This window comes from Leucopleurus acutus (assembly GCF_964270905.1).
Source record: "Leucopleurus acutus genome assembly, chromosome: 13".
Classification (NCBI taxonomy): domain Eukaryota; kingdom Metazoa; phylum Chordata; class Mammalia; order Artiodactyla; family Delphinidae; genus Leucopleurus; species Leucopleurus acutus.
Window position 1 is genome coordinate 59,870,131 of NC_139155.1, and position 23,765 is coordinate 59,893,895.

Here is a 23,765-nt window from a genome sequence, read left to right on the forward strand (position 1 = left end):
TGGCTTCCGTTGACCCCCTGAAAACTATCTTACAATCTTGGATGTAAATCAACTGTTGTAACTTTTGATGATGAGATTTCAGATCCTTTGGAAAATAAAAGTCATCAGTAAAAGGAATTTCAAGCAGTAGGTTCTCCCTTCGTGGTACATCATTCTGCTTAAAATGAGATGTTCTTCATCTGCTCTTGGCCCAAAAAGAAACAGATCGTAGAATAATGAAGTAGTTCCCTCTTGCCCCTCCCCCCAGCCACTTGTCCCTCAGGTAAATCAGAAAGAAAAACGTTAAATGCTGCTCCCAAAACATCACTGCATACCAAGTCCCCAAAGAAGTTTCATTGCAGACTTTAAATGCCTTAATTAAGGTCTTCAGGCTTTCGAAAAGGTTTGGGAGAACAGATCGAGGGGGTTTCTCACCTATCTCCAAGTTCAGTGTTTCTGTGGGCAGCAGTAACTGAAAGCCCCTCCCTCATCAGCCACCCTGCCCAGCACCCCGCCCTCCACCCTCATGTCACGTGCATCACCTTCTTGCAAAAGTCCTAGTTTCCCAGTATCACCAATACCTGGAGTTTGAGACTCTAGGAAATTGTGTCTTTAATTAAAGCCACCTCCAGGTAAAAACAGCAGAGCAGGTACTCTTATTACACCAGGTTTCCTAGATATGAGCTGGGAGGGTTTGGACCAGAGCATGAAAATGCAACCCAACACTGTTATCAGTATCTTGTCACAAAACAGCCCTGTTCTTAAAAGTGACTACAAACTGCAAGGCAAGCCCAGACGGGAGGGTGGAGATTTGGGTGTTAACAGGTATGTCTTCATCTCAAGTGTCTTAGGTCTTATAGTGGCAGCTCGTGGCATCTCCCCAGGGCCTGAGAAGAGTTCCTTTCAGCAGCAAAAGGGATCTTACAGCATGTGTTCAATAGCACCCACATGACCTCCTTGGGAAGCAGAATTCCTCGTGGCTTAAAGATGCTTTCAGAGAAAATGGAGAAAAAAGTACTAGACGGACAGGTGGATTTAAGGGCTCAGTCAACAAGAAAGTCCTGAAGTCGACTTGCTGGAAGGAAAAGAGAGAAAAGAAAGGAAAGGAAGTGAATCGAGGGTGTTTGGTCCTGCTGCCGGTAGTGACCGCATCCAAACTGTGAGCAGTAAATATATTTTTATCATTAATGTCGCGTCTCTGTGTTCTGAACTCAGTTGTGTCCGCAGTACTGGCCAGAGAATGGAGTCCACAGGCACGGCCCCATCCAGGTGGAATTTGTTTCTGCTGACCTGGAAGAAGACATCATCAGCAGGATATTCCGAATTTACAACGCAGCCCGAGTAAGATCCGCAGCCACCATGGCTGGTGTTGTGGTTTCATGATTTTCTCATTCATTGAATAGGTAGAGTGTCTGTGTCAGTCACTGTTCTGGGAGCTTGGAGTCCCTTCAAGGAGTTTGTGAACTCACTATGGCGCTTATGTTCTAAAGGGAGAAGACAGACAGGAGAGGATAAAGACAACGTATATCCTACTAGATTTGTTAGCAAGCGGTGGGTGCTGTAGGAAAAATAAGTGGGGAGGCAGAAGGTGCTAGGGCCTGGACCAGAGGGAGAGCAGATGTGCATGTGAGCAAAGGCCCGACTGGAGTGAAGGGGCAGCCATGTGCTCTCGTGCAGGCAGCTTTGCAGGCAGAAGTGACAGTCAGTGCAAAGGCCCTGAGGTGGGGCCTTGTCTGGTGAGTTCCCGGAACAGTAAGGAGGCTGATGTGGCTGCAGCCCAGGAAGCGAGGGTGGGAGTAGCTGCTAGGGCCAAAGTCCGAGGGGTCGAGGGGACAGAGATCACGTAGGACCTTGCAGGCCGCTGCCAGGACTGGGGCTTTTGCAGTGAAGGAAAGAAGAAGCCATTACAGGGTTTTGAGTAGAAGAGTCACGAGCTATAACCTGCCGTTTCAAAGGCGCACTCTGGCTTCTGTGTTGAGAACAGACAGTAAGAGAGACGCATCAGGAGGCTGTTATAATAATCCAGGCGAGAAGGGACAAAGCAGGATGGAGCGGCAGCAGGGGGAGGGGTGGGAGGTGCAGACACTGATGTATTTTGACGGCAGAGCCGATCGGATTGGCCGAAAGTTTGGATCCCAGGGAGTAGAGGTGGTTCTCAGGATTTGGGTCCTGAGAGCTAGATGGAGCAGACATTAACCAGGTTAGGAAAGGCTGTGCGGGTAACGGGATTGTTAGGGGTGGGGGAACGCACGGACAGAGGGTCCGTTCAGGGGGGAACATACTGGATTCAAGACGACAATTAGATGCCTACGTGGGACTATCAATAGGCCCTCGAGTCTGTGAGGGTGCAATTCAGGAGAGAGGTCTGAACTGGAGACACAAATTGAGGACTTAGCGGAAGATTTAAAGCCATGAGACTGAATGAAACCATCGAGAGAGAGAAGAGAAAGGGACTGGGGAACTGAGCATGGGGCCTCCATCAGCAAGAGGTCTGGGAGGAAGGGGGCCAGGGCGGAGAGGAGAGAGCAGTGAAGGGGGAGGAACAGCCAGGAGGGGAAGGGGAGAGTGAGATCCCCTGTGTCAGGTGCTGCCGACAGCCACAGAGGATTTAGCCCGAGAGGTTTAGCCATGGCCAGGTTACTTCCTGAGTCCTGCAATTCCATTTAATTATGATGAAAGATTAATTAACTATTGATATCTTAGCAAGAGTCACACCAAGAAGCAGAACCATATTCTACTCCCAGGAAACAGGGTGTAATCTGTGTCTCCCTGAGATCACAGACAGTGCCAGGTCATAACTTATCCTTTACCTTTAATTTACCTGTAATTAAAGTCAAGCCTTTTTACCACTTGCTGCCCACTGTGGTCAGTGCTCAGGTTTGCGCTATTTTTCACAAAACTGTGTGAGCAAAGGCTCAACCGGAGTGAGGGGGCCCTTTTGCAAAGCAGTAGCATTCTGCGTGCTTTTATTTGTCTGGCCTTTCATGGGAAACACATGGATTTTTTTTTTAACATCTTTATTGAAGTATAATTGCTTTTCAGTGTTGTGTTAGTTTCTGATGTATAACAAAGTTAATCAGCTATATGTATGTCCCCATATCCCCTCCTCTTGCGTCTCCCTCCCACCCTCCCTATCCCACCCCTCTCGGTGGTCGCAAAGCACTGAGCTGACCTCCCTGTGCTATGCAGCAGCTTCCCACTAGCTAGCTATTTTAAGTTTGGTAGTGTATATATGTCAGTGCTACTCTCTCATTCGTCCCAGCTTACCCTTCCCCCTCCCCATGTCCTGAAGTCCATTCTCTACGTCTGCATCTTTATTCCTGTCCTGCCCTTAGGTTCATCAGAACCTTTTTTTTTTTTTTTTTAGATTCCATATATATGCGTTAACATCCGGTATTTGTTTTTCTCTTTCTGACTTACTTCACTCTGTATGACAGACTCTAGGTCCATCCACCTCACTACAAATAACTCAATTTCGTTTCTTTTTATGGCTGAGTAATATTCCATTGTGTATATGTGCCACATCTTCTTTATCCATTCATCTGTCGATGGACACTTAGGTTGCTTCCATGTCCTGCCTGTTGTAAATAGTGCTGCAATGAACATTGTGGTACATGACTCTTTTTAAATTATGGTTTTCTCAGGGTATATGCCCAGTAGTGGGATTGCTAGGTCATATGGTAGTTCTATTTTTAGTTTTTTAAGGAACCTCCATACTGTTCTCCATAGTGGCTGTGTCAATTTACATTCCCACCAACAGTGCAAGAGGGTTCTCTTTTCTCCACACCCTCTCCAGCATTTATCGTTTGTAGACTTTTTGATGATGGCCATTCTGACTGGTGTGAGGTGATGCCTCATTGTGGTTTTGATTTGCATTTCTCTAATGATTAGTGATATTGAGCATCTTTTCATGTGTTTGTTGGCAATCTGTATATCTTCCTTGGAGAAATGTCTGTTTAGGTCTTCTGCCCATTTTTGGATTGCATTGTTTGTTTTTTGATATTGAGCTGCTTGTATATTTTAGAGATTAATCCTTGGTCAGTTTCTTCATTTGCAAATATTTTCTCCCATTCTGAGGGTTGTCTTTTTGTATTTTTTATGGTTTCCTTTGCTGTACAAAAGCTTTGAAGTTTCATTAGGTCCCATTTGTTTATTTTTGTTTTTATTTCCATTTCTCTAGGAGGTGGGTCAAAAAGGATCTTGCTGTGATTTATGTCATAGAGTGTTCTGCCTATGTTTTCCTCTAAGAGTTTTATAGTGTCTTGCCTTACATTTAGGTCTTTAATCCATTTTGAGTTTATTTTTGTGTATAGTGTTAGGAAGTGTTCTAATTTCATTCTTTTACATGGATCTGTCCAGTTTTCCCAGCACCACTTATTGTAGAGGCTGTCTTTTCTCTATTGTATACTCTTGCTTCCTTTATCAAAGATAAGGTGACCATATGTGCGTGGGTTTATCTCTGGGCTTTCTATCCTGTTCCATTGATCTATCTTTCTGTTTTTGTGCCAGTACCATACTGTCTGGATTACTGTAGCTTTGTAGTATAGTCTGAAGTCTGGGAGCCTGATTCCTCCAGCTCCATTTTTCTTTCTCAAGATTGCTTTGGCTATTCAGGGTCTTTTGTGTTTCCATACAAATTGTGAAATTTTTTGTTCTAGTTCTGTGAAAAATGCCATTGGTAGTTTGATAGGGATTTCATTGAATCTGTAGATTGCTTTGGGTAGTAGAGTCATTTTCACAATGTTGATTCTTCCAATCCAAGAACATGGTATATCTCTCCATCTGTTGGTATCATCTTTAATTTCTTTCATTAGTGTCTTATAGTTTTCTGCATACAGGTCTTTTGTCTCCTTAGGTAGGTTTATTCCTAGGTATTTTATTCTTTTTCTGGCAGTGGTAAATGGGAGTGTTTCCTTAATTTCTCTTTCAGATTTTTCATTGTTAGTGTATAGGAATGCAAGAGATTTCTGTGCATTAATTTTGTATCCTGCTATTCTACCAAATTCATTGATTAGCTCTAATAGTTTTCTGGTAGCATCTTTAGGATTCTCTATGTATAGTATCATGTCATCTGCAAACAGTGACAGCTTTACTTCTTTTCCGATTTGGATTCTTTTTATTACTTTTTTCTTCTCTGATCGCTGTGGCTAAAACTTCCAAAACTATGTTGAATAATAGTTGTGAGAGTGAGCAACCTTGTCTTGTTCCTGATCTTAGAGGAAATGGTTTCAGTTTTTCACCATTGAGAACGATGTTGGCTGTGGGTTTGTCATATATGGCCTTTATTATGTTGAGGTAGGTTCCCTGTATGCCTGCTTTCTGGAGAGTTTTTAGCATCACATGGTTTTTTATAATGGCTGCAGATTGAAACTCGTAACTCTTTGGGCCAGTAGACGTTTCCTTCATTATTTACAGGCAGGCCCCTCCTTCCCTCGTGCCCACAGGGATGAGTAGGTGGGATCAACCCACTGGAGTTCAGCCCCGGGAATAATGCCTGCTTTCTCTCCACTCCCCGCTTGTTGCCCGACTCTCTGCAGCCCCAGGACGGGTACCGGATGGTGCAGCAGTTCCAGTTCCTGGGCTGGCCCATGTACAGGGACACGCCTGTGTCCAAGCGCTCCTTCTTGAAGCTCATCCGCCAGGTGGACAAGTGGCAGGAGGAATACAATGGTGGGGAGGGCCGCACGGTTGTGCACTGCCTGTAAGTGCTCAGATCCACTGGGCTGACGCCCTGCTTCACTGCCTCTCATTTCACTATAAATGGAGAAGAAATAAGCAGGTCTGAGTGAAAGCTCACCAGTCCGCTCATTAAGTGTTTGGTTTGCTTTGCAGAAAACAGGACCATGCACGTTTTACATTTGGATGGGGTGTCACTGCTATAAAATGAGCCCTGACCTTGTGGCTGGGAGCCACCCCCCCCCCTCAGAAAAACAATACCTGGGTGGGTTCAGTGAGCTCCTACCAGCTCTTGAGAGCCCATTGTTAAGCTACGGGGAATTTTCTGAGCTGGTTGTTAAACTGTTGGTAACTTGAAATCATCGGTGGTGGGGGTATTTACATCACGGATGTCAGCAAAGGCCACAATCTGGGCACCCTCCCTGATATGGAGAAGCTGGTTTACCAGCTCACTAGTTGGTAATTCTATTGGATTTCATGTCAGAGGTTTCAAAGGAACTGTCTCCTTCTTCTTTGTGGTCTTTAAGAGAGTTTTGTTTTGTCTCATTCTGTTTGCCTGGGGATATATATATATTGGGAAGATTTGCTTACAGCCAGTGTCTCCAAACTGGTCTCCCGGCTGGCAGTTTTAGCAGGTGCTAAAACGGGAGAACTTGGCTACAGAATGATGGTTTCCGACCTTGGCTGCACATTTGGGGAGCTTTAAAAAAAAAAAACACTACGCCCAGACCACAGCAAAACCACCTAAATCAAAATCTCTGGGGGTGCGAGGACCTGGATTGTTTCAGAGTGCCCCCAAGGTTGAGAGCCACTGGCTCGAGTCTCCGTGCTTTTCAAAGCACTTTCACCTGCATTTTCTCGTAGGTGATGGTAGCAGCTAATCAGCCAGTTGGAGCTGGCTTAATGGAGCCGGCGATTAGAAAGCCCTGCAGTCAGGGCAGATGGGTAGAGAATTTGTGGAAACTGAAAGTATTAAGCTGATGTCTCTTTTCGGTGGAGTGTCATTAGAAGCGCACAGTGAGATCTCTCCCGAACTGAAAGGAAGATAAAACTCTACTCCGGGCAGACCGACCCTTGTGAAATCAACAGGGGAAGCTAAGGGCTGGGTTACCGTCCACTCGGTGCTGTATCTCCCGCAATGCAGCCCCCGTACCCCAAACCCCACCCCCACCCCGGGGTCTGGGAGCCTCCCTGGGAGCCCCTTTCGGCACCGAACGTGGCAGTGTCTCATCCTGCAGGAAACTGCTGTGCCCTCGGGAAGAATCGTATGAACTGACCCATCCCTGCCCTCCGTCAGAGGCCCCACCCCCAAAACCTTGCCTTCCTTCTCAGGGACCCAGTTCATTAAAAACATCTCCATGGAGAAAATGTCCAAAAGGATCGATTAACAGCTCACGTCCCCGTTTTTATTTCTCTACGCCCAGATATAACTTCTGATCAGAATATAATCAGAGGGTCACCTGTGTGAGTTCATACAAGCCCAGCAAGGAAAACTGACATTTTGGTTAGTTTGTATTCGATCCGTTAGGTTTCTTGGAGATACTAAAAATAGTTTGCAGTTACCAATTTCTGCGTCTGGACTCCACCAGCGTCTGGACTAGGAATGCCACGCTTCCTAGTAGCTTCCTAACAAGGGCCAGTGCTGTAACCCAAAGGGCTACATCCCAAGAGGGGAGCTGAGGCACAGGACAGGCCTGAGGGGAAGACACAAAGACCCCTTGAATCACTGCACTTCATAGCCATACTCTCCCAAGGCACAGCTGCGACCCCGAACTAAACCATTACATCACCACCCCACGTGGTGGCTAAGACAGCGGGCTGTTCTTTAACTCCAGTGGACGTGGTGGGCACCTGCAGCTTCTGCCCTCCGACCAGCCCAGCCCCCACCCCCCTGGACTTTTCTTTGGAACCACCGTCCCCACCAAAAAAGTCCCTGCTGTTCCTGTGGGGCTGCCTCGTCCTCTCTCAGCATTACGGTGGGCATGAGACCCAGGCCTGCTGAGGATGCTGATCGTTGTTGAGATTTAAAAATCTTAATCTAAGGTTTTTTAGTTGTGGGAACATGCCAGGAAGGGATGCTTTGACCCCCAAAGGCAACTTGCTTTCCATCTCTAAGGAGAGATCTTCGTATTCGGCAAAGCGCAGCGCCACCTACTGGCATTGGGCAGAGCGTCCCTGCCTGAGACGCCCTCCAGGGCTGTGAATTAGATGGTTCCTTGAGCCGCATTATGGCTCGCACTAAGCAAACGGGATTCTTTTTCTTTACACATGTCTTCCAGCTAGTAAAACCAGACAGAATGGAGAGAATTAAGATATCACCATCTTTCAACCCTTGATGAAAGTAATGGAAGTAGACAGTGGTCGTCGATAGCTGCTGAAAGCGTTAGGTAAAAAGCCGATGGGGGAAAAGCAGTGAGGCGTCAGTGCAAAGAGAGAACACAAACTAAGGGAGCAGAAGAGAAAGTCCAGGAACGGAGCCTCACCTCGGGGTCTCCTGATTCACAACAAGGTCCACAGCACACACCTACTGCAGGGCAGTGGTGTCCCTTCTCATGCTACACACAGAAAGCATCTCCAGGTGGATTGTAGACCAACACGTGAAAAGGAAAACAATGAAGCTTCTAGAGAAAATCTTCAAGACCATGGGGTAACCAGGGATGTGTTACACAGGACAGTATCCATAAAGGGAAACATTGGTAAATTGGATTTTGTTAAAGCTAAGCACTCCTGTCCATCCAAAGACCCCAGTGAGAGTGAAAACACAAGGCAAGACAACGAGTTTTGCGCTACGTACATCTGACAAAGGATTCATAGCCAGAATGCCTAAGAACTACTGCAAGTCCCTAGGAAAAGGATAGACACTCCAATTGTTTGGGCAGAACACTTGATAAGAACTGCATTTTTTAAAAAAGAATAGCCAGGTAGCCAATAAGCATAGAAAAGGCATCATTAGTTTTCAGGAAAATGCACATTAAAGTACATTAAAATCGGATGCCCCTGCATGCTCACCAGCGTGGCTAAAATTTAAACAATAAACAAATAAATGATTCTAAGTGTTGGGAAGCTGTGGAGCAACTGGACTCCCAAACGCTGCTGGTAGGAAGTAAATATGTACAACCATTTTGGAGCTGGTTAACAGCATCTACTAAAGCTAAATATAAATGTATTATCCTCTGAGCTCTTCTCCTCCGAGGTCTGTGACTACAGAAATGAGTCATATATGCAATAGGAAACATGCTTATAGCAGGTATACTCATAATATGGAAAGCTGCAAACATCCCAAACATTTGTCAGCTCCTAGATAAAGAAATTATACAGTAGTACAATTATACAGTAGTATATCCATTCAATGGAATTGTTCTCAGCAATGTAAGAGAACAAACTACTGATACAATATGGGTTATTCTCACACAGATAATATTAAGTAAAATAAGCCACTCAAAAGAGTATATACTGTATGATTCCACGTATTCAAAATTCCAAAACAGACAAAAGAAACTTATGATGCTAGATGTGAGAACAAAGGTTATCTTGGGGTATTGATGGTGTTGATGAGGAAGGAATATTGGGAGGAGGGGGGTTCAGGGGACTGATAGCAGTCTGTACCTTGATCTGAATGGTGGTTACATGGCATATGCATTTGTAGAAGTTACCATTTGTGGACTTAATTATAGGTATGTTATACTTTATCTAAAAAATTGATTAGGAACTTAATCATGGAATGATCAAGCTGGCATTGGAACACAGAGATCAATCTTAAAATCACAGAACAGGTTGATATCTTGTCCCTGCTTCCCAATGAAAGTTCATTTATAAAGTATCCTTGTCCAGAAAAAAAAAATCCTGAATTCTTATGACGCTCTGGAGCTAACTCCCAATAAACAGGAAGTATAGGATTAGAAATTGGTGTGTTAAGTGCTTCTCAGAGATACAGTGAATGAGAACAACCCAGAATGTGGGTTGTCATTTTCCCTGCAGGGGAAAATGACCCCATTTCCTCAACAAATAAATTGCCAAGAGAAAAAAAGAAGAGAGCAAAGAAGAACCTATAGATTAAAATAAACTTGCAAGACATGTCAACCAAATTCAACGTGTGGACTTTGCTTGGATGAGGATTTGAAAAAGTTAGCTGTAAGAAAATGTCTGAAACAATCTTGGAAATTTGGACAGTGTCTAGAAATTTGATTCTATTAAACTGTAGTGTTTATTTTAGGTGTAATAATAATGATATTGTGTTTGTTAAAAAAAGGATCCTTTATCTACTTGGAAAAGAGGTTGATTCCAGAGCTGGTGCAGGGAAGAAGATACAGGATGAGCGTAGAACATCTTGTCGTTCTAGAAAGTAAGGAAGTGCTTGAAAAGAGATGGAGGAACCAGCCTGATGGAGCTCCTAATGGCCCAAACCGGAACAATTTCAGCAACAAAATAAATATGGACACTATTTTAGCTCATAGAAGTGAAATTAATATGTATAAGTCTAAAGTGACTTAAATAAATAATAAAATAGAAATAAATAAGCAAATAAATTTTCAAATGGTGGCTGAGAGACAGCTCTCTCTTTAGAGTAGAAGGAGAGAGGGAAGTGAAAACCAGTCAGGCAGATATCACTGTGACTTGTTGCAGATGGAATCTACCAATGGACACTAAAATCAGTGGATGAAACTTTGAGGAGAAACAAGATATTTGCATAATCCCAAAGTATCTTTCCCAAGATACTTACTAACTACAAAGAGAAGTTATGAGAAGTTATGATGGTAATTATACATAACTACACAGTGAAAAAATCTGCCAGACACCCACCGTCTTAATAAGCGACCAGGGGGTGGGATAGGCAGGGTGCGAGGGAGGCTCATGAGGGAGGGGACATGGGGATGTATGTATACGTACAGCTGATTCACTTTGTTACACAGCAGAAACTAACACACCATTGTAAAGCAATTATACTCCAATAAAGATATTTTTTAAAGAATATAGTAGAATACAACATTGTAAATCAACTATACTTCAATCAAATAAATTTTAAAAAAAGAATATAGTAGAAAAGGCAAAGAAAAAAAAGTGACCAAGGTCGACATCACGAGCAGTAAGACAGTTCAACCCCATGAACCTTCAAAGGAGGTAACAGCCCTTCTGCGGCTTTCTTGCCAAAGTGCATAACCTCATTTCCAGTGATGAGAAGGCATCAGACGAACTCAAATGAAGGACTTTCTACAATTTGTATTTTGTGAGGACTTCTCAAATCGTGGAAGGGGACCATGGCTGTTTTCTACATCTCACTCTATATTCCATACACTACAAAATAACGACCAGTCCTCTTTGAAAGTGTCAAGGTCGAGAAAGACAAGGGAAGATGGAGGACTGATCACGTGGAAGAGACTAAGGAGGTGTGACACCTAAATGCAAGGTGGGTCCTGGACTGGATCCTGGACCAGAAAAAGTGGTGACACTTGGCTGAGGTCTGTGGTTTAGTTAATAGTGTTATACCAGCATTAACTTCCTGGTTTTGACCATCTGCTATGGTTATGTGACATTTTTACATCAGGGGAAGGTGGGCAGGCAAGGAACTCTCTGTGCTATTTTTGCAGTGATTCTGTACATCTAAAATTAATCCAGAATAAAAAGTTTATTTAAAAAGAGCCCTTATGTTTTAGAGATAAATCATGACATGCTAATGGGTTATTTACGGCCAAATCCTTCTTTGAGCATAACCCACACCCATCACAGTTTTCCTGCACATGCTACACGAGTTGTTTGTTTATTGAGAATTTTCCTGGGTGGTCCCTTTCCATAAAAACTGGTAAATTGCCATATCAGGTTACATCATCAGGGCAGAGACCAACTGGGAGAGCAGGATGTGCCGGTTTCGCATCACCTCCAGTCAGGTGATCCCTGGGCCCCATTTGCATCAGTAGAGGGATGGGCCCAGGTGGGAGCCGGGAGGGCTCAGGCAGCAGGTGCACACAGGTGGTGGGAGCCGTGCGGTGCGAGAGCGACCCAGGCCCACCACCTGCCTCTCCTCCTCTTCCCACAGGAACGGGGGAGGCCGCAGCGGGACCTTCTGCGCCATCAGCATTGTCTGTGAGATGCTCCGGCACCAGAGGACGGTGGACGTCTTCCACGCCGTGAAGACGCTGAGGAACAACAAGCCCAACATGGTGGACCTGCTGGTAGGACCCCGTCCATCCCGCTCGGGGGGCCCTTTCCCGGTTAGCGTGAGACACCCGGCCCCTCGCTCAGGCTGACCCCTGGGAGGGAGAGACTCGCGTTCACAGTGCAATCACTTCACTCGTCCGGGTTTTTCTCCCTCGTTCTCCCTTCCTCTGCCTTTTCACAAGGAGACTCAGCTCAGCACATTTGACACATGGAAATAGTTGAAACTCACAAGCGAACATCCTGATTAATTGCTGTTCTCGGCAGCGCCTTCCACGTGGCTAAGCACTTCATCTTCACAGAGAAGAAATAATCATAGCACATGAAATGCCAGATTTTCAAATTACATATTTTATAAATAGCTTAATCACCTAATATTTATCAAAGCTGGGAATTGGAGTTTGACATCCAGACGATTGCATTTAATTACGGTGGCCATATCTGAGGAAAGGATGAAAGAGGTGGAGAAACAAAGGACGATGTGGAATTATTTTCTTAGAGTATTCCATGGAATCTCTTTTTTGTGCGGAGCTGTTGAGATGCCAACCACTGAGACTCAAGAATAGGAGGATAGCTTAAAGGAGGAAGCTTTTCGATGAGGTTTTTGTACTTCTCTGTCAGTGGAGGAAGGATCGGGAGGAAACAGTAAGACCGACCCCAAGGTGGGGAGAATGGGGGGGGCGGGGGCGACGGGGTGGCCGATGAGCTTGGAAAGCCTGCGTCCTGGGTGCGCAGCACTGCAGCAGGGGGTTAAAATTGTAAATGTAATAAAGGGACTAAAGAGGGAGTTGAGATTCAAGCTGAGGCTGAAGAAGCAGCCATGGCCCCTGCCTGTGATGGCCACATCCAAGCCCTGCTTGGCAAAAGCCCTGCTTCCCCCACTGACGTGCCTCGCGCCCGACGAGCTGCTCCCGCCCCCAGGAGCACCGTGCTGCCCAGGGAATTTGGTAAACAGGCACCTGTTTGGCCAGGTGCAGACTCTCAAACCATCAGCAATTACCATGTTGGTTTCTGTGAAAAAAGGATCTTGCCCCCCACATGGCAGCTCCCTGCCCTGCCCTGGGGACACCGCTGCAAACCCACCCTCTAGTCTCAGCTCTGCTCACTGGAGTGAAGTAACCTCAGGCAAAGTACCTTGGCTATTGAAGTCGCCTTGGGCACGTTGCTCTACCTTCCTGAGCCCGAGTCGTGTAAACCAGGGATAGTGTTGGTTTGTTGAGATCATCCCACAGGACGATATGTGTGAGAGTATTTTGGAAGCTGCCCAGGTGAGAAAGACCTGGTCCCTGAGAGTGGAGAGGTCTACGGGGCACGGTGTGGCCTGGTCCCTGAAAACGAGTGCTGGGTGAGGGCGAGGGGGCCGCCGGAGTGCAGCATGTATACACACGGTGCTCGTAAGTGCCTTTCCCACGGCCCAGAAGTCACGCGGATGGGCCAGGAGGCTGACCCTCACATTCCATGCCCGGACTTCACTAGTCAGAGAACTCTCTCACTCCCCGGGACCCCCCCCCCAATCCCGAATTTTAGAGAGTTCCCCCACCATGGAATTCTCCATCTTCTGGGCTTAGGGCAGTTGAGAAAAGGCCAGTCGGGCAGTTAGAGGCGGCCTGAGTTTAGAACAGATAAGCAGGTTGACAGAGGATGACAGAGGATGGAAACAAATGCATAATGAAAATGTTCTGACTGTGACGTCATTCGGTATTTAACGCCCTGATTCAGGGACAGGTGTGCTGCTTCCAAACTTCAGTTGGTACTTGAAAAAAGCTGACCTTGATTTTTTTTTAAATGTCAGTTCCCTCTCACTGCAGCCTGAACTAAGCAGGTCATTAGAAGCAGACCCTTCCAGGCCTTTCCCCCAGTGGCTCTGGCTACGGCTTCCATCACTCACCAATTTTTTTTTTTTTTTTACATCTTTATTGGAGTATAATTGCTTTACAGTGGTGTGTTAGTTTCTGCTTTATAACAAAGTGAATCAGTTATACATATACATATGATCCCATATCTCTTCCCTCTTGCGTCTCCCTCCCTCCCACCCTCCCTATCCCACCCCTCCAGGCGGTCACAAAGCACCGAGCTGATCTCCCTGTGCTATGCGGCTGCTTCCCACTAGCTATCTACCTTACGTTTGGTAGTGTATATATGTCCATGCCTCTCTCTCGCTTTGTCACAGCTTACCCTTCCCCCTCCCCATATCCTCAAGTCCATTCTCTAGTAGGTCTGTGTCTTTATTCCTGTCTTACCCCTGGGTTCTTCATGACATTTTTTTTTCTTAAATTCCATATATATGTGTTAGCATATGGTATTTGTCTTTCTTTCTGACTTACTTCACTCTGTATGACAGACTCTAGGTCTATCCACCTCATTACAAATAGCTCAATTTTGTTTCTTTTTATGGCTGAGTAATATTCCATTGTATATATGTGCCACATCTTCTTTATCCATTCATCCGATGATGGACACTTAGGTTGTTTCCATCTCCAGGCTATTGTAAATAGAGCTGCAATGAACATTTTGGTACACGACTCTTTCTGAATTATGGTTTTCTCAGGGTATATGCCCAATAGTGGGATTGCTGGGTCATATGGTAGTTCTATTTGTAGTTTTTTAAGGAACCTCCATACTGTTCTCCATAGTGGCTGTACCAATTCACATTCCCACAAGCAGTGCAAGAGTGTTCCCTTTTCTCCACACCCCCTCCAGCATTTATTGTTTCTAGATTTTTTGATGATGGCCATTCTGACCGGTATGAGATGATATCTCATTGTAGTTTTGATTTGCCATCACTCACCAATTTTTATGGGCAGGAGCAACGTGGCTTTTCCCAAATCCGCGGTGCAGACTACAGGACAAGGGTGATATTACATGAAGGAAGCTTCTGATCTCAGCCCACTTACCTACAATAGCCAGGGCGTTTCCGTAGTTATATGTGATTCTGATAGAGAAATAGGATCCTTGGATGCCCAAAACCCCGAGGGTCAGCACCAGTTTTAGGGTCAACTCAGTGGCTGAGAAATGTAGGCGAGTCCTACAATTTCCTGAGAAAAATGTCTGATAAATTGTCAGAGTGCCTGCTGGCGGGATAATGGATAATATCTGGTGACCAGAGAAAAAACGTCACTATGCTCTTTTCAGTGGGTTTGAAGCTTCTTGAGTTGAATCAGGGCTCTTGTCGTTGGCTTGTTTGTTTTTGCCTGTAAGTACAATTTCTGTTTAGTTTGGTACTCGTACATTCGTGTGTTGGCTGAGAGAATTAATTAATTCAAGTCAAGGAGATAAAATCTGGTATAATTTTATTGGGCATAAAAGGCCATCCAAGACCTGTGTTTCTCCTAAGCACAAAATGTTGTACCAGCAGCTGAAAAGGTACCTCCTAGCTGCCTCTGCGCAGAACGAAGTGGGAGCCAGGATGCCCTGGAGCGCACCCCAGGAGGTAGGCGGGTGGGCGTGGGGAGCCCCACCAGGTGCGCCTGGGTCTGCTCATTGGGGGCCCTTTCCATTCAGACACCAAAATTTGCTGCCACGCCCTCCCTGCCAGGGCCGGATGAATGTTCCGCGGCGGTCAGTGTGCCCGTCTTCGTCTCCCCTTGCCGCTCACTATTTTTCCAGATTGCTTCTGAGTTAGGAACTTCCCTATGCGTTTTGAAGCATGGCACTCTCCAGGGAGAGCCAGAGGCCCTATGGATTTATTTCTTCAAATGTTTAGGTGTGAGGCTCCAGGGGAAAGCCAGTGGACTGCCAGGAAGCAAAATCATTTGAACACAAGACTAGATGTTTTGATGCAGCAGGGGCCGCTGGGTTTGTTTCCTGACCCCTCTTTCAGGCCAGCTTCTCAGTTATCCACCTCTTCAGCCAGGCTCCAGCCCCCATCAAAGGCCTGGGTTCCAGGGGGGTGGGGCAGGCCGCGACGGTACAGCCTGAGTGAGGTTGGCGCTGTTGGCCTGGTCAGAGGCGGACAGGGTCGCCCGCTCTGAGCCCCTATGAATCCAGTACAGTTGCTGGAAAACCTGCTGCTTCAACTAACAGTCCTCTCCCACCTTTGCTTCCACATTTGGCTTTTGAAGTTCCCAGGGCTCCTTTTTAACCGAGAAACAGCCTTTAGGGGACAGATCTTGCCTAGAGAAACATTATCCCCTGGGAGGTGGTGGGAGCTTTGGCCACCGTGCTGATGTGACATATGTACGCATTATAGAGTGGTTACCGAGCCCACGATAATCAGCACATCTGTGGCCTCACAGAGTTAACACAGCTGACTGTGTGTGTGGTCAGAACCTTACGATCGACGGTCAGCAACTTTCAAGGGTACAGTTTCACATCATTAACTCTAGTCACCGTGCTGCACATTAGAGCCGCAGAGCTTACTGCTCTTACAACTGAAAATCTGTTCCCTCACCAGCATCACCCCACTTGTCCCTCCCCCGGCAGCCACAATTCTAGTCTCTGTCTCTATGAAATTGACTATTCTTTAATGGGAGCTTTAGAAAGTTCTGAGCCCTGGGCCCATCCCCGAGACTCTGATCCAGTTGACATGGGCCTGGCTTTTCAGCAGTGGTGGTACCAGCGCCCCAGGTGATCCTAACGTGCAGCTGGGGTTAAGGAACTTAGTAGCTAGTCTAGAAAGGCCCTTGGCCCGTCTGCACGTGAGATCACCTGGGGCACTTTGCAAACACAGATGCCAGGCCACGGCCCAGAAGATTAGGGCGGTTGGAGCCCACGTGATGTGCTACAGGGCAAGAAACACGGCTCAGGAGGATACGGAGGCCGTCCCTGTCCTGCCACGTGGGCCACAGGGCGAGGCCAGGCAGCTTCCTCTCCATCCCTCCTTCTCCCACTCAGACCTCTGCCGGGACCTCCCATGACGGACAGGTGACCACCCAGACCGGGCCCCTTCCCTCTTCCCTGCACTGAAATAACATGCTGGCCCGGCACTCCTACAGAGGGCCTGACCCCCGCCCTGCAGCCTCCCCAGCGTGGACAGCACACTGACTCTCCCACTCACGTGTGTAAACTGCCCCCTAAGCGTCTGCCTGAGAACTCACGGGAAACTGACGGGCTACGTGAAAGGTGGGGCATGTGGGCATAGGTGTGGCGTATAGGTGTGTGTGGGTGTGGGCGGGTGTGCCTCTGTCTGGCTGTGTGTAGGTGTGCATGTGTGTGTAGGTATGCATGTGTCTGGCTGTGTGTAGGTGTGGCTGTGTGTGTAGGTGTGTGTGCATGTGTGTATAGGTGTGTGTGGGTGTGGGCGGGTGTGCATGTGTCTGGCTGTGTGTAGGTGTGGCTTGCATGTAGGTGTGTGTGTGGGTGTGGCTGTGTGTAGGTGTGTGTGCATGTGTGTATAGGTGTGTGCAGGTGTGTGCACGTGTGGGCGGGTGTGCATGTGTCTGGCTGCGTGTAGGTGTGGCTGTGTATGCAGGTGTATGTGGGGGTGTGTTGTAGGCGTGCACGTGTGGGCAGGTGTGCATGTGTGTGTAGGTGGGTGTGTGTGTTGCAGCAGTGGAGGTAGGCCTCGGGGGGGGGTGTCAGAGAGGCTCACTCACGTCCCTGAGCTGTGCCCCCACCGGCCATGTGGCCCATCTCTGGGACACTGGTGGCATCCACGTCCCCTGGAGCCAGGCCCTGCCACGCATCCCCCAGGCTCGCAGCCCTGAGCCCACTGACCTGCGGTCACACTCCCTGCTCCTGAGGAGTCTGTGTGAATGCCCTGTGCCCCCGCCCACCCCAGACTCTGATCCCCCAGAAGCGGAGCCCACCCCCGCCCCCCCAGCCCCAGCTGAGCTCCTGGCTCCAAGGAGGGCCCAGTAAACATTTGCTGGGCGAGCGGACTTTTCTTCTCTGTACCTGGACCCGCGTCACCCTGAGTTGCTCCCTGGGACCCAGAAGGCGGCGGCTACAGGCTAACAGGTCTGCATAGGGAAGCAGCTGCACGGACTGTTCTTGGGCTTTGAGGGAGGAGGTGCTTCAGACTCTTGCAGAGCTATAATGAGGGTAATGACCCACCCACCCATCGTCAGAGATGGGCAGCTGCCTCCCAGGTGTCTCCTGGGCACAATGGTTGGTCACCCAGTGTGACCCGCTGGGAACATTGAACCAAACGATCCCACCCAGGATTATTGGCACAAGGGAACCACTTCCCCTCCTGACAGGCGCGTCAGTCAGAAGGATTTTTTTCCAGACTGAAGGATTTGTCAGCAAAGATCCAGCCGAAACTGAAGCTGGTACTAGTTTCAAAAAGCAGGTGCGCGCGGGAGGGAAACTTTGCCCCAGGTGAGCCATGCAGACTCTTCTCTTTGAATCTTCTTAGGCGACATGGGGTATTTGAAGTGACAGACTGACCATAGGGCCCCATTCTGCAGACACAGGCTGCCGTGCTTACAAAGGCGCCGTCCAGCCCTTCAGGGGAGCCCTCTGCAGCCACCCACTGACACCGTGGCCTCGTGCCGCCCCTCCGAGAGCAGGGACCTTTAAAGCGTGACCTCACTTTGGGTGCCCTTTCAAACTTCACTTTCTCCCCTTTTGTGGAAACAAGAGGTGGGTCTGGAGGGAAGGTGAGGTCAGGGGTCTCCGAGAGGAGTAGCTTGTTGCCCTGGTTATGGTCCAGCACAAAGATAATGTCACCCAAATCGGGAGATTCTGGGACCAAGGCATAAAAGTTCTTTTTTCCCTGAAGCACAGAGCTAGCTCGTGGGGCTTAATTATACTGTTCAAAAGCAAGGAAGCTGAGAGAGGAAACCACCAAAGACGGGCCTATACCTGGTGATCAAGTGTAATCCGTTTGCAGTGTGGGAAGATTTCAGGCATTTCTCAAGGTGCTTGGGGGAGGAGACGCAGCAATTCATGGCCTTTCCTCTCGTTCCCCTTATTTTTCTGGTTCAGAAACCAGTCATCACAGAGTCTATGGGGGCTGGCAGCTTGCTTAGGCGGGATAAAATGAGAGAAAGAATTCATTTTGAAAACCATAGTCATGCCTATGACCGGGTACTTTCAGTGACGCCCCTACCACAGCCATCCCGCAGGATGAACCCGAGGGATTCACCCCTGGTTTCCTGGTTTCCTCACCTGCGTTGTGACCTGAGACCAGCAGCCACATGGCCCCCTAAGTGCATTTTTCTGTGTTAAGAGGATGGTTCATCGTCGGCGCTGAAACTAATTGCAAGAAGGGATTGATCTCTTAGTTTTCCATGAAAAAAGAATTGTCTGTGTGATTCACAAAAACAGAGAAGTGATTGGAGCACTCCATAGCCAGCGTCAGCCCAGTGAGCTGACAGCATAAGAATTTTGAAATTCAAATGATCTCTTTTAGATATTCTGAAAATGAAAGTATCAAACCCTGAAATAATAAATCCTGGAACGTGAATCAGAAAGTTTTAGTGTCACATATTTTTAGTGCCCTTAGGTGTGCTCCTAGGAGTGGAAACACTGGGTCATAGGGTGACCCTTCGGAGGGACCACCAGATGGTCGTCCAGTGGCTCTGCACCATGTTACAGTCCTACCAGCAGTGTAGGAGGGTTCCAGTTTCTCCACAACCTCACCAGCACTTGATTTTGTCTGTCTTCTGTATTTTAGGCTGGCGGGTGTTAATGACATTGATGTTCAGTTTCGTGGCGCCTTCGGTGTGTTGAGTGATCTGTTTACTTTGTCTTCGCCTCTAGATTGTAGGGTCCTGAGGGCTGAGGCTATATCTTGAATTCCCCAGTCTCTAGCCTTACATGTTAAATGGGTTGACTCAAAAGCTGCTAAACCCATTGTTTTGGTCACCATTTACATACACAACCAATGTTTGACCCCCAGCTGTGTGCCAGGCTCTTTGCTAAGGATGGTGTATTATCCACGGAGGGAGAGACCGTGGCCCTTGTCTTCAAATAAATAGGTTGGTTTAGAGGGGCATTTAGAGAACAAAATGTAGGTGGAGAAAGAAAATTGCGATGACTAATTAGGCCCATATCAAAAAAAAAGGAAATTCCTTTTTTTAATTAATCTGGCAAACTCCAAAGTAAGAGGTGCATTTCCTTGGTCGTGGCCATCATATTGGATGTGAGACAGTGGTCCTGACCACACGGCTGGTGAAAGCCTCCCTCCGACTGAGGGGGAGGGGGGCCTGCCAGTTGCTGAGTGACTGGGCTGCTGCCAGGGGGCAGATGGAGGCGTCCTCAACCCCCGTGTCCCTCTGCTCGGTTCAGAGGCCACACCCAGGTGAACATCGGTCAGCTCACGGCATAAACACAGGTGCCGAAGGCCCTCCCCTCCCACCTGAAACCCCACCTGGGCCAGGACCTCACATGGGGCTTTCTCAGGCCGTGGTCTGAGAATTCTGTGCTCGAGAGAGATGAGCTCGCTGCCCGCTTAAGAACTGGTATGTGGCCCCCAGAGGGCATCAGACGTCCCCACTCTGTGCCTTTCCTTATCCTGCCACCTCCACCTGGGATGCTTGCTAGGAGGACCACGTACTTTATCATTCAAACCGGGACACTCTTGAGAGTGAAAGGGCCTACAAGTCACGATGACGCCAGGACACCAGGCATCAATTGGGACTGTCCCGGGCAAACAGGACACATAACCAGCGCCCCCCCCCCGCTCACGTGCTCATCCTCAGGCTCCCCCATTACCTGCCACCCCCTGCACATCTTCCTTAAGAAGCTCAGCTCCCTCCGCCACTGCACCCAAGTTGGGGAGCATTCGTGGGCCCTGCTCAGCTCTGCCTCGTGAGTGCCATTGGGTGCCCGTCTCATCCTCCTTGTTGGACATGGACTTCTCAGAGTCAGGGACAGGTCAAGCCACTTGGTACTTAAGAGGTGCTTAATAAACTCTCATAAAACGGAGGAAATGCTGCTGACTGACAGTCAGAGGTAAAGCCGGTCCAGGAGTGAAGCCGCGTTTATTTGCTGAGCAAATCATGAAGGCATGTCCCCAGCCCTCATTATCTTTCCTTCCACCTCTTGGCTTTCCAATAATTTGTACTCAGGATGTTGACGTAACAGGTGAACACATACGTGTGGACAAACAGAGACATGTGTTGCAGTTGTCTAGAACTTTCCAGGAATTCTAATGAGCATAGATATCAAAATACCTCTTTCATCGGCCTTGGGGAAACATCTACAAACGACGAATGTGTGTGTGGTTCAGGACCATGACTTCCCAGTTCGCTTCTGATTCACATCCTTCTCAGTTTGCTTGCTTCCAGTTAAAACCCTAATCTGGCATCATTGCTTTCAGAGAAACTGCATCCCGCTATGGCCACGCTGACATTTTGTCCCTTCTGTGTTCCAGGATCAGTACAAGTTCTGCTATGAGGTAGCCCTAGAATACTTGAATGCTGGCTGACGGCGTACACAGCCCTGCACACAAACCTTTCATCCTGCAAAGCCAGGACGTGCCATGGTGTTTGTGCCGATGAGACGAAGACTTCTCGACATGCTTATTTTGCTTTGCCTAACTGGCTCTCTTGAAGAGCCCAAGAAAGTGTTTATAAAACTGCTTGCCCTGCCCAATTCCCAGTACTGCTGCCGCCTGACGGAAAACTACCGTCAGCACGCAGTGGTCCAACCCCGTCCTCCTAGGCACCAGCTCCGTAGAGCAGCATGGACAGCTGGTAGACTCAAGAGCACAATTATATTCTTATGAAGGAATTTGTACCTTTGGGGTATTCTTTTGTGGCCCGTGAACCTTTGTTATTGTTACAACTGAGTGTACATTTTCGTTCTGTGGAGAATGCTACCTGGCATTATGATAATATATTATTTTAGTTAAAATCTGTATTTTAACATGTCGCATAATATATGTAGCTTTCCAAGACTAACAGACAAACATATAACGAACAAAGAGATGTATGAGCTGTTGTTTCTCTCAGATTTGCATTGTTCCCAAGGGAAAAGCTTGGGAGGCGTTCAGTTCAGAAAGGCGGAGATCGATGATCAGATTCACAGACCTGAAGCTTTGCCATGTGTTTATATTGTAAATATTTTTGATTTCATCAAATTATTTATTCATTAAAAGAAATTTTCGTGAAGCACGGTGAGTGACAATCATTTTTATCCAGCCCTGGAAATGACTTACTACTGTATGATGCTACCTTGTGTGAATTCTCAACTCAATAAATAAAGACCCGTGACCAGTGTGGTGTCTGCCTACTGTCCTGGCGCCCCGGCGGGGGCAGCTCCGGTCACTCTGGGCCTCTGGCAGAGAGATCGTGCCCGGGTCTGCTGTCCTGGAGCAGGTAGAGTTGGGACTCTGGAGAGAGAACTTTGGTCAGTGAGAGATCGAGGCCCATCCTGGGAGCCTCCCCGGGTGCACAAGCCCCAGAAGCTACAGCCGGTGAACTCTGACCGGCGGGCAGGCCGTTCCAGGGAGCTCTGGGCCAGACGCCAGGGCGGCGACTTTCTGACCAGGAGCAGCCTCTGCCTTTCTCTGTTTGATCTCAGTGGCCTGGGGGTCATGTCTGTCCTCTCCAAGCCTCATTCAAACCTGAAACTTGCTGAGAGAACGCTCTTTAGAGGGTCCCACAATCAGGGTGCATCTGAGCAGGACACCAAGCTGGACAAGACGTTTCCTGTAGGAGGGAAAGACCGCAGCCCGAGGGCTTTCCTGGCCTCTGAAGAAGGAGGAAGCCGGGCCGAGGACGAACACTGAGTTTAAACTGAGCGCCAGGCTGTGCGAAGTGATGGCCAGTGGATGGTGGGGACGGACCTTTGGCGAACGCCCATTCTGTGCTGGAAACTGCAGGCGTTTTCCCAAGTGGCAGCAGAGTCTCCTCCCCAACCCAGCAGTGTGATCGGGGACAGTATGGAGCCATCGAGCCATCGGACAGCTGGAGACAAAAGATTAAATAACCTGTCCAACGTCACCCAGGCTCGTCAGTGCCAGGTGCCTCCAGGGCCTGGGGGGAGGTAGGGGCAGTGGCCCCAGCACCACATCCTTCTTATGACACTCGGGATAGGAAGTGCCCCTCGTCCTGAGACAGGAGACAGCCCATCACCTGCTCCGGGGATCTCAGTGACTAAGGACGACAAGATCAAAGGTTGTCCATCAAGGGGACCGAGGCTGACCCTGCATCCAAGGCCTTCCCTGCTCTGCTGCACTCTGAGTACACGATCCACGCGCTCGGGAGGAGCTGGCCGCAGCCCAGTGAATCTAGACCAAGCCCCTCACTGCCCAGGTCGCCGTGGACAGTGGCCTCTCAGCATCCCCGCCCCACTCTCTTGGATGCGCTCCTAAAAGATAAAAAGCGCTTGCTGTCTACCTCTCCGGGGTACAGGAGTGGGGACGGATGCCTGTGGCCGGCCGCACACTTTGTGTACAGGCAGGGCCGTGAGGGAAGTGGCACCCTCAGTCCTCTTGGACAAAGTCATGGTGGTCTTCACTCCTCGCGTGAAAGAAAAAGCCGGTTCAGCAGGGCCTGAAGCCACCTGAGACTGAGTGTGCAGATGCAGCTCACATCCACCCCCACAGGATCAAACCCCATCTCACGTGGGAGCAGTGGTTTCCTCCAGACTTGTGAATCTCTAGGATTTTTACCTTCCTTTCCCTCGGTTTCAGCTCTTAGCAGAAATAGTGATAGGAGAGCAGGAACATCTGGTGGCTGTTTCTCGTCTCCCGTGAGGCCTTCCTGCAGGTCGGGATTCCCGTCACCTTCCAGACACAGCAAAGGCCTCTGCCCTTTGCAAACAAAAGAGGCCGACCTCTCTGTGCCCAGGGTTCCCCACACTGTTGTGTCCTGTGATGGCTGTGAAGGCCAGGTGTGAAAGCCCCCCTGACTTCCTGACACGGTCGTGCTCAAGGACAGCCTTGTGACAGCTTTCAGTTCAGATGCTGTGGAGTCTGTAATGTGTCAACTTGGCCTCACTGGACTGCATTTCCCAGATTCCATTCTCTGTGTGTTTTCAGGTAGGTGGGCCCCAGGGGTCATCCTGTGCCCAGTGCTCTCAGAAGGCCCAGCTGCTACCCCAAGCCAACCAGGCGACCCAGCAGT

At 48.3% G+C, this 23,765-nt stretch overlaps 1 protein-coding gene across 3 annotated transcripts in view; it reads left to right on the forward strand.

The window, feature by feature from the left end:
* The window catches only part of PTPRM (protein tyrosine phosphatase receptor type M), a 752,167-nt gene extending 730,273 nt beyond the window's left edge, over nt 1-21,894 (forward strand). For 2 of the 3 annotated variants that reach the window (XM_082853409.1, XM_082853411.1), the window contains 4 exons: nt 1,195-1,320; nt 5,517-5,680; nt 11,687-11,822; nt 21,068-21,894. In XM_082853409.1, the coding sequence (XP_082709535.1) occupies nt 1,195-1,320; nt 5,517-5,680; nt 11,687-11,822; nt 21,068-21,121 (480 nt within the window). In that variant the 3' untranslated portion in view covers nt 21,122-21,894. The remainder of the gene's footprint in view (nt 1-1,194; nt 1,321-5,516; nt 5,681-11,686; nt 11,823-21,067) is intronic. The other variant, XM_082853410.1, reaches the window with a different exon arrangement.
* Nucleotides 21,895-23,765: the final 1,871 nt, after the last annotated feature.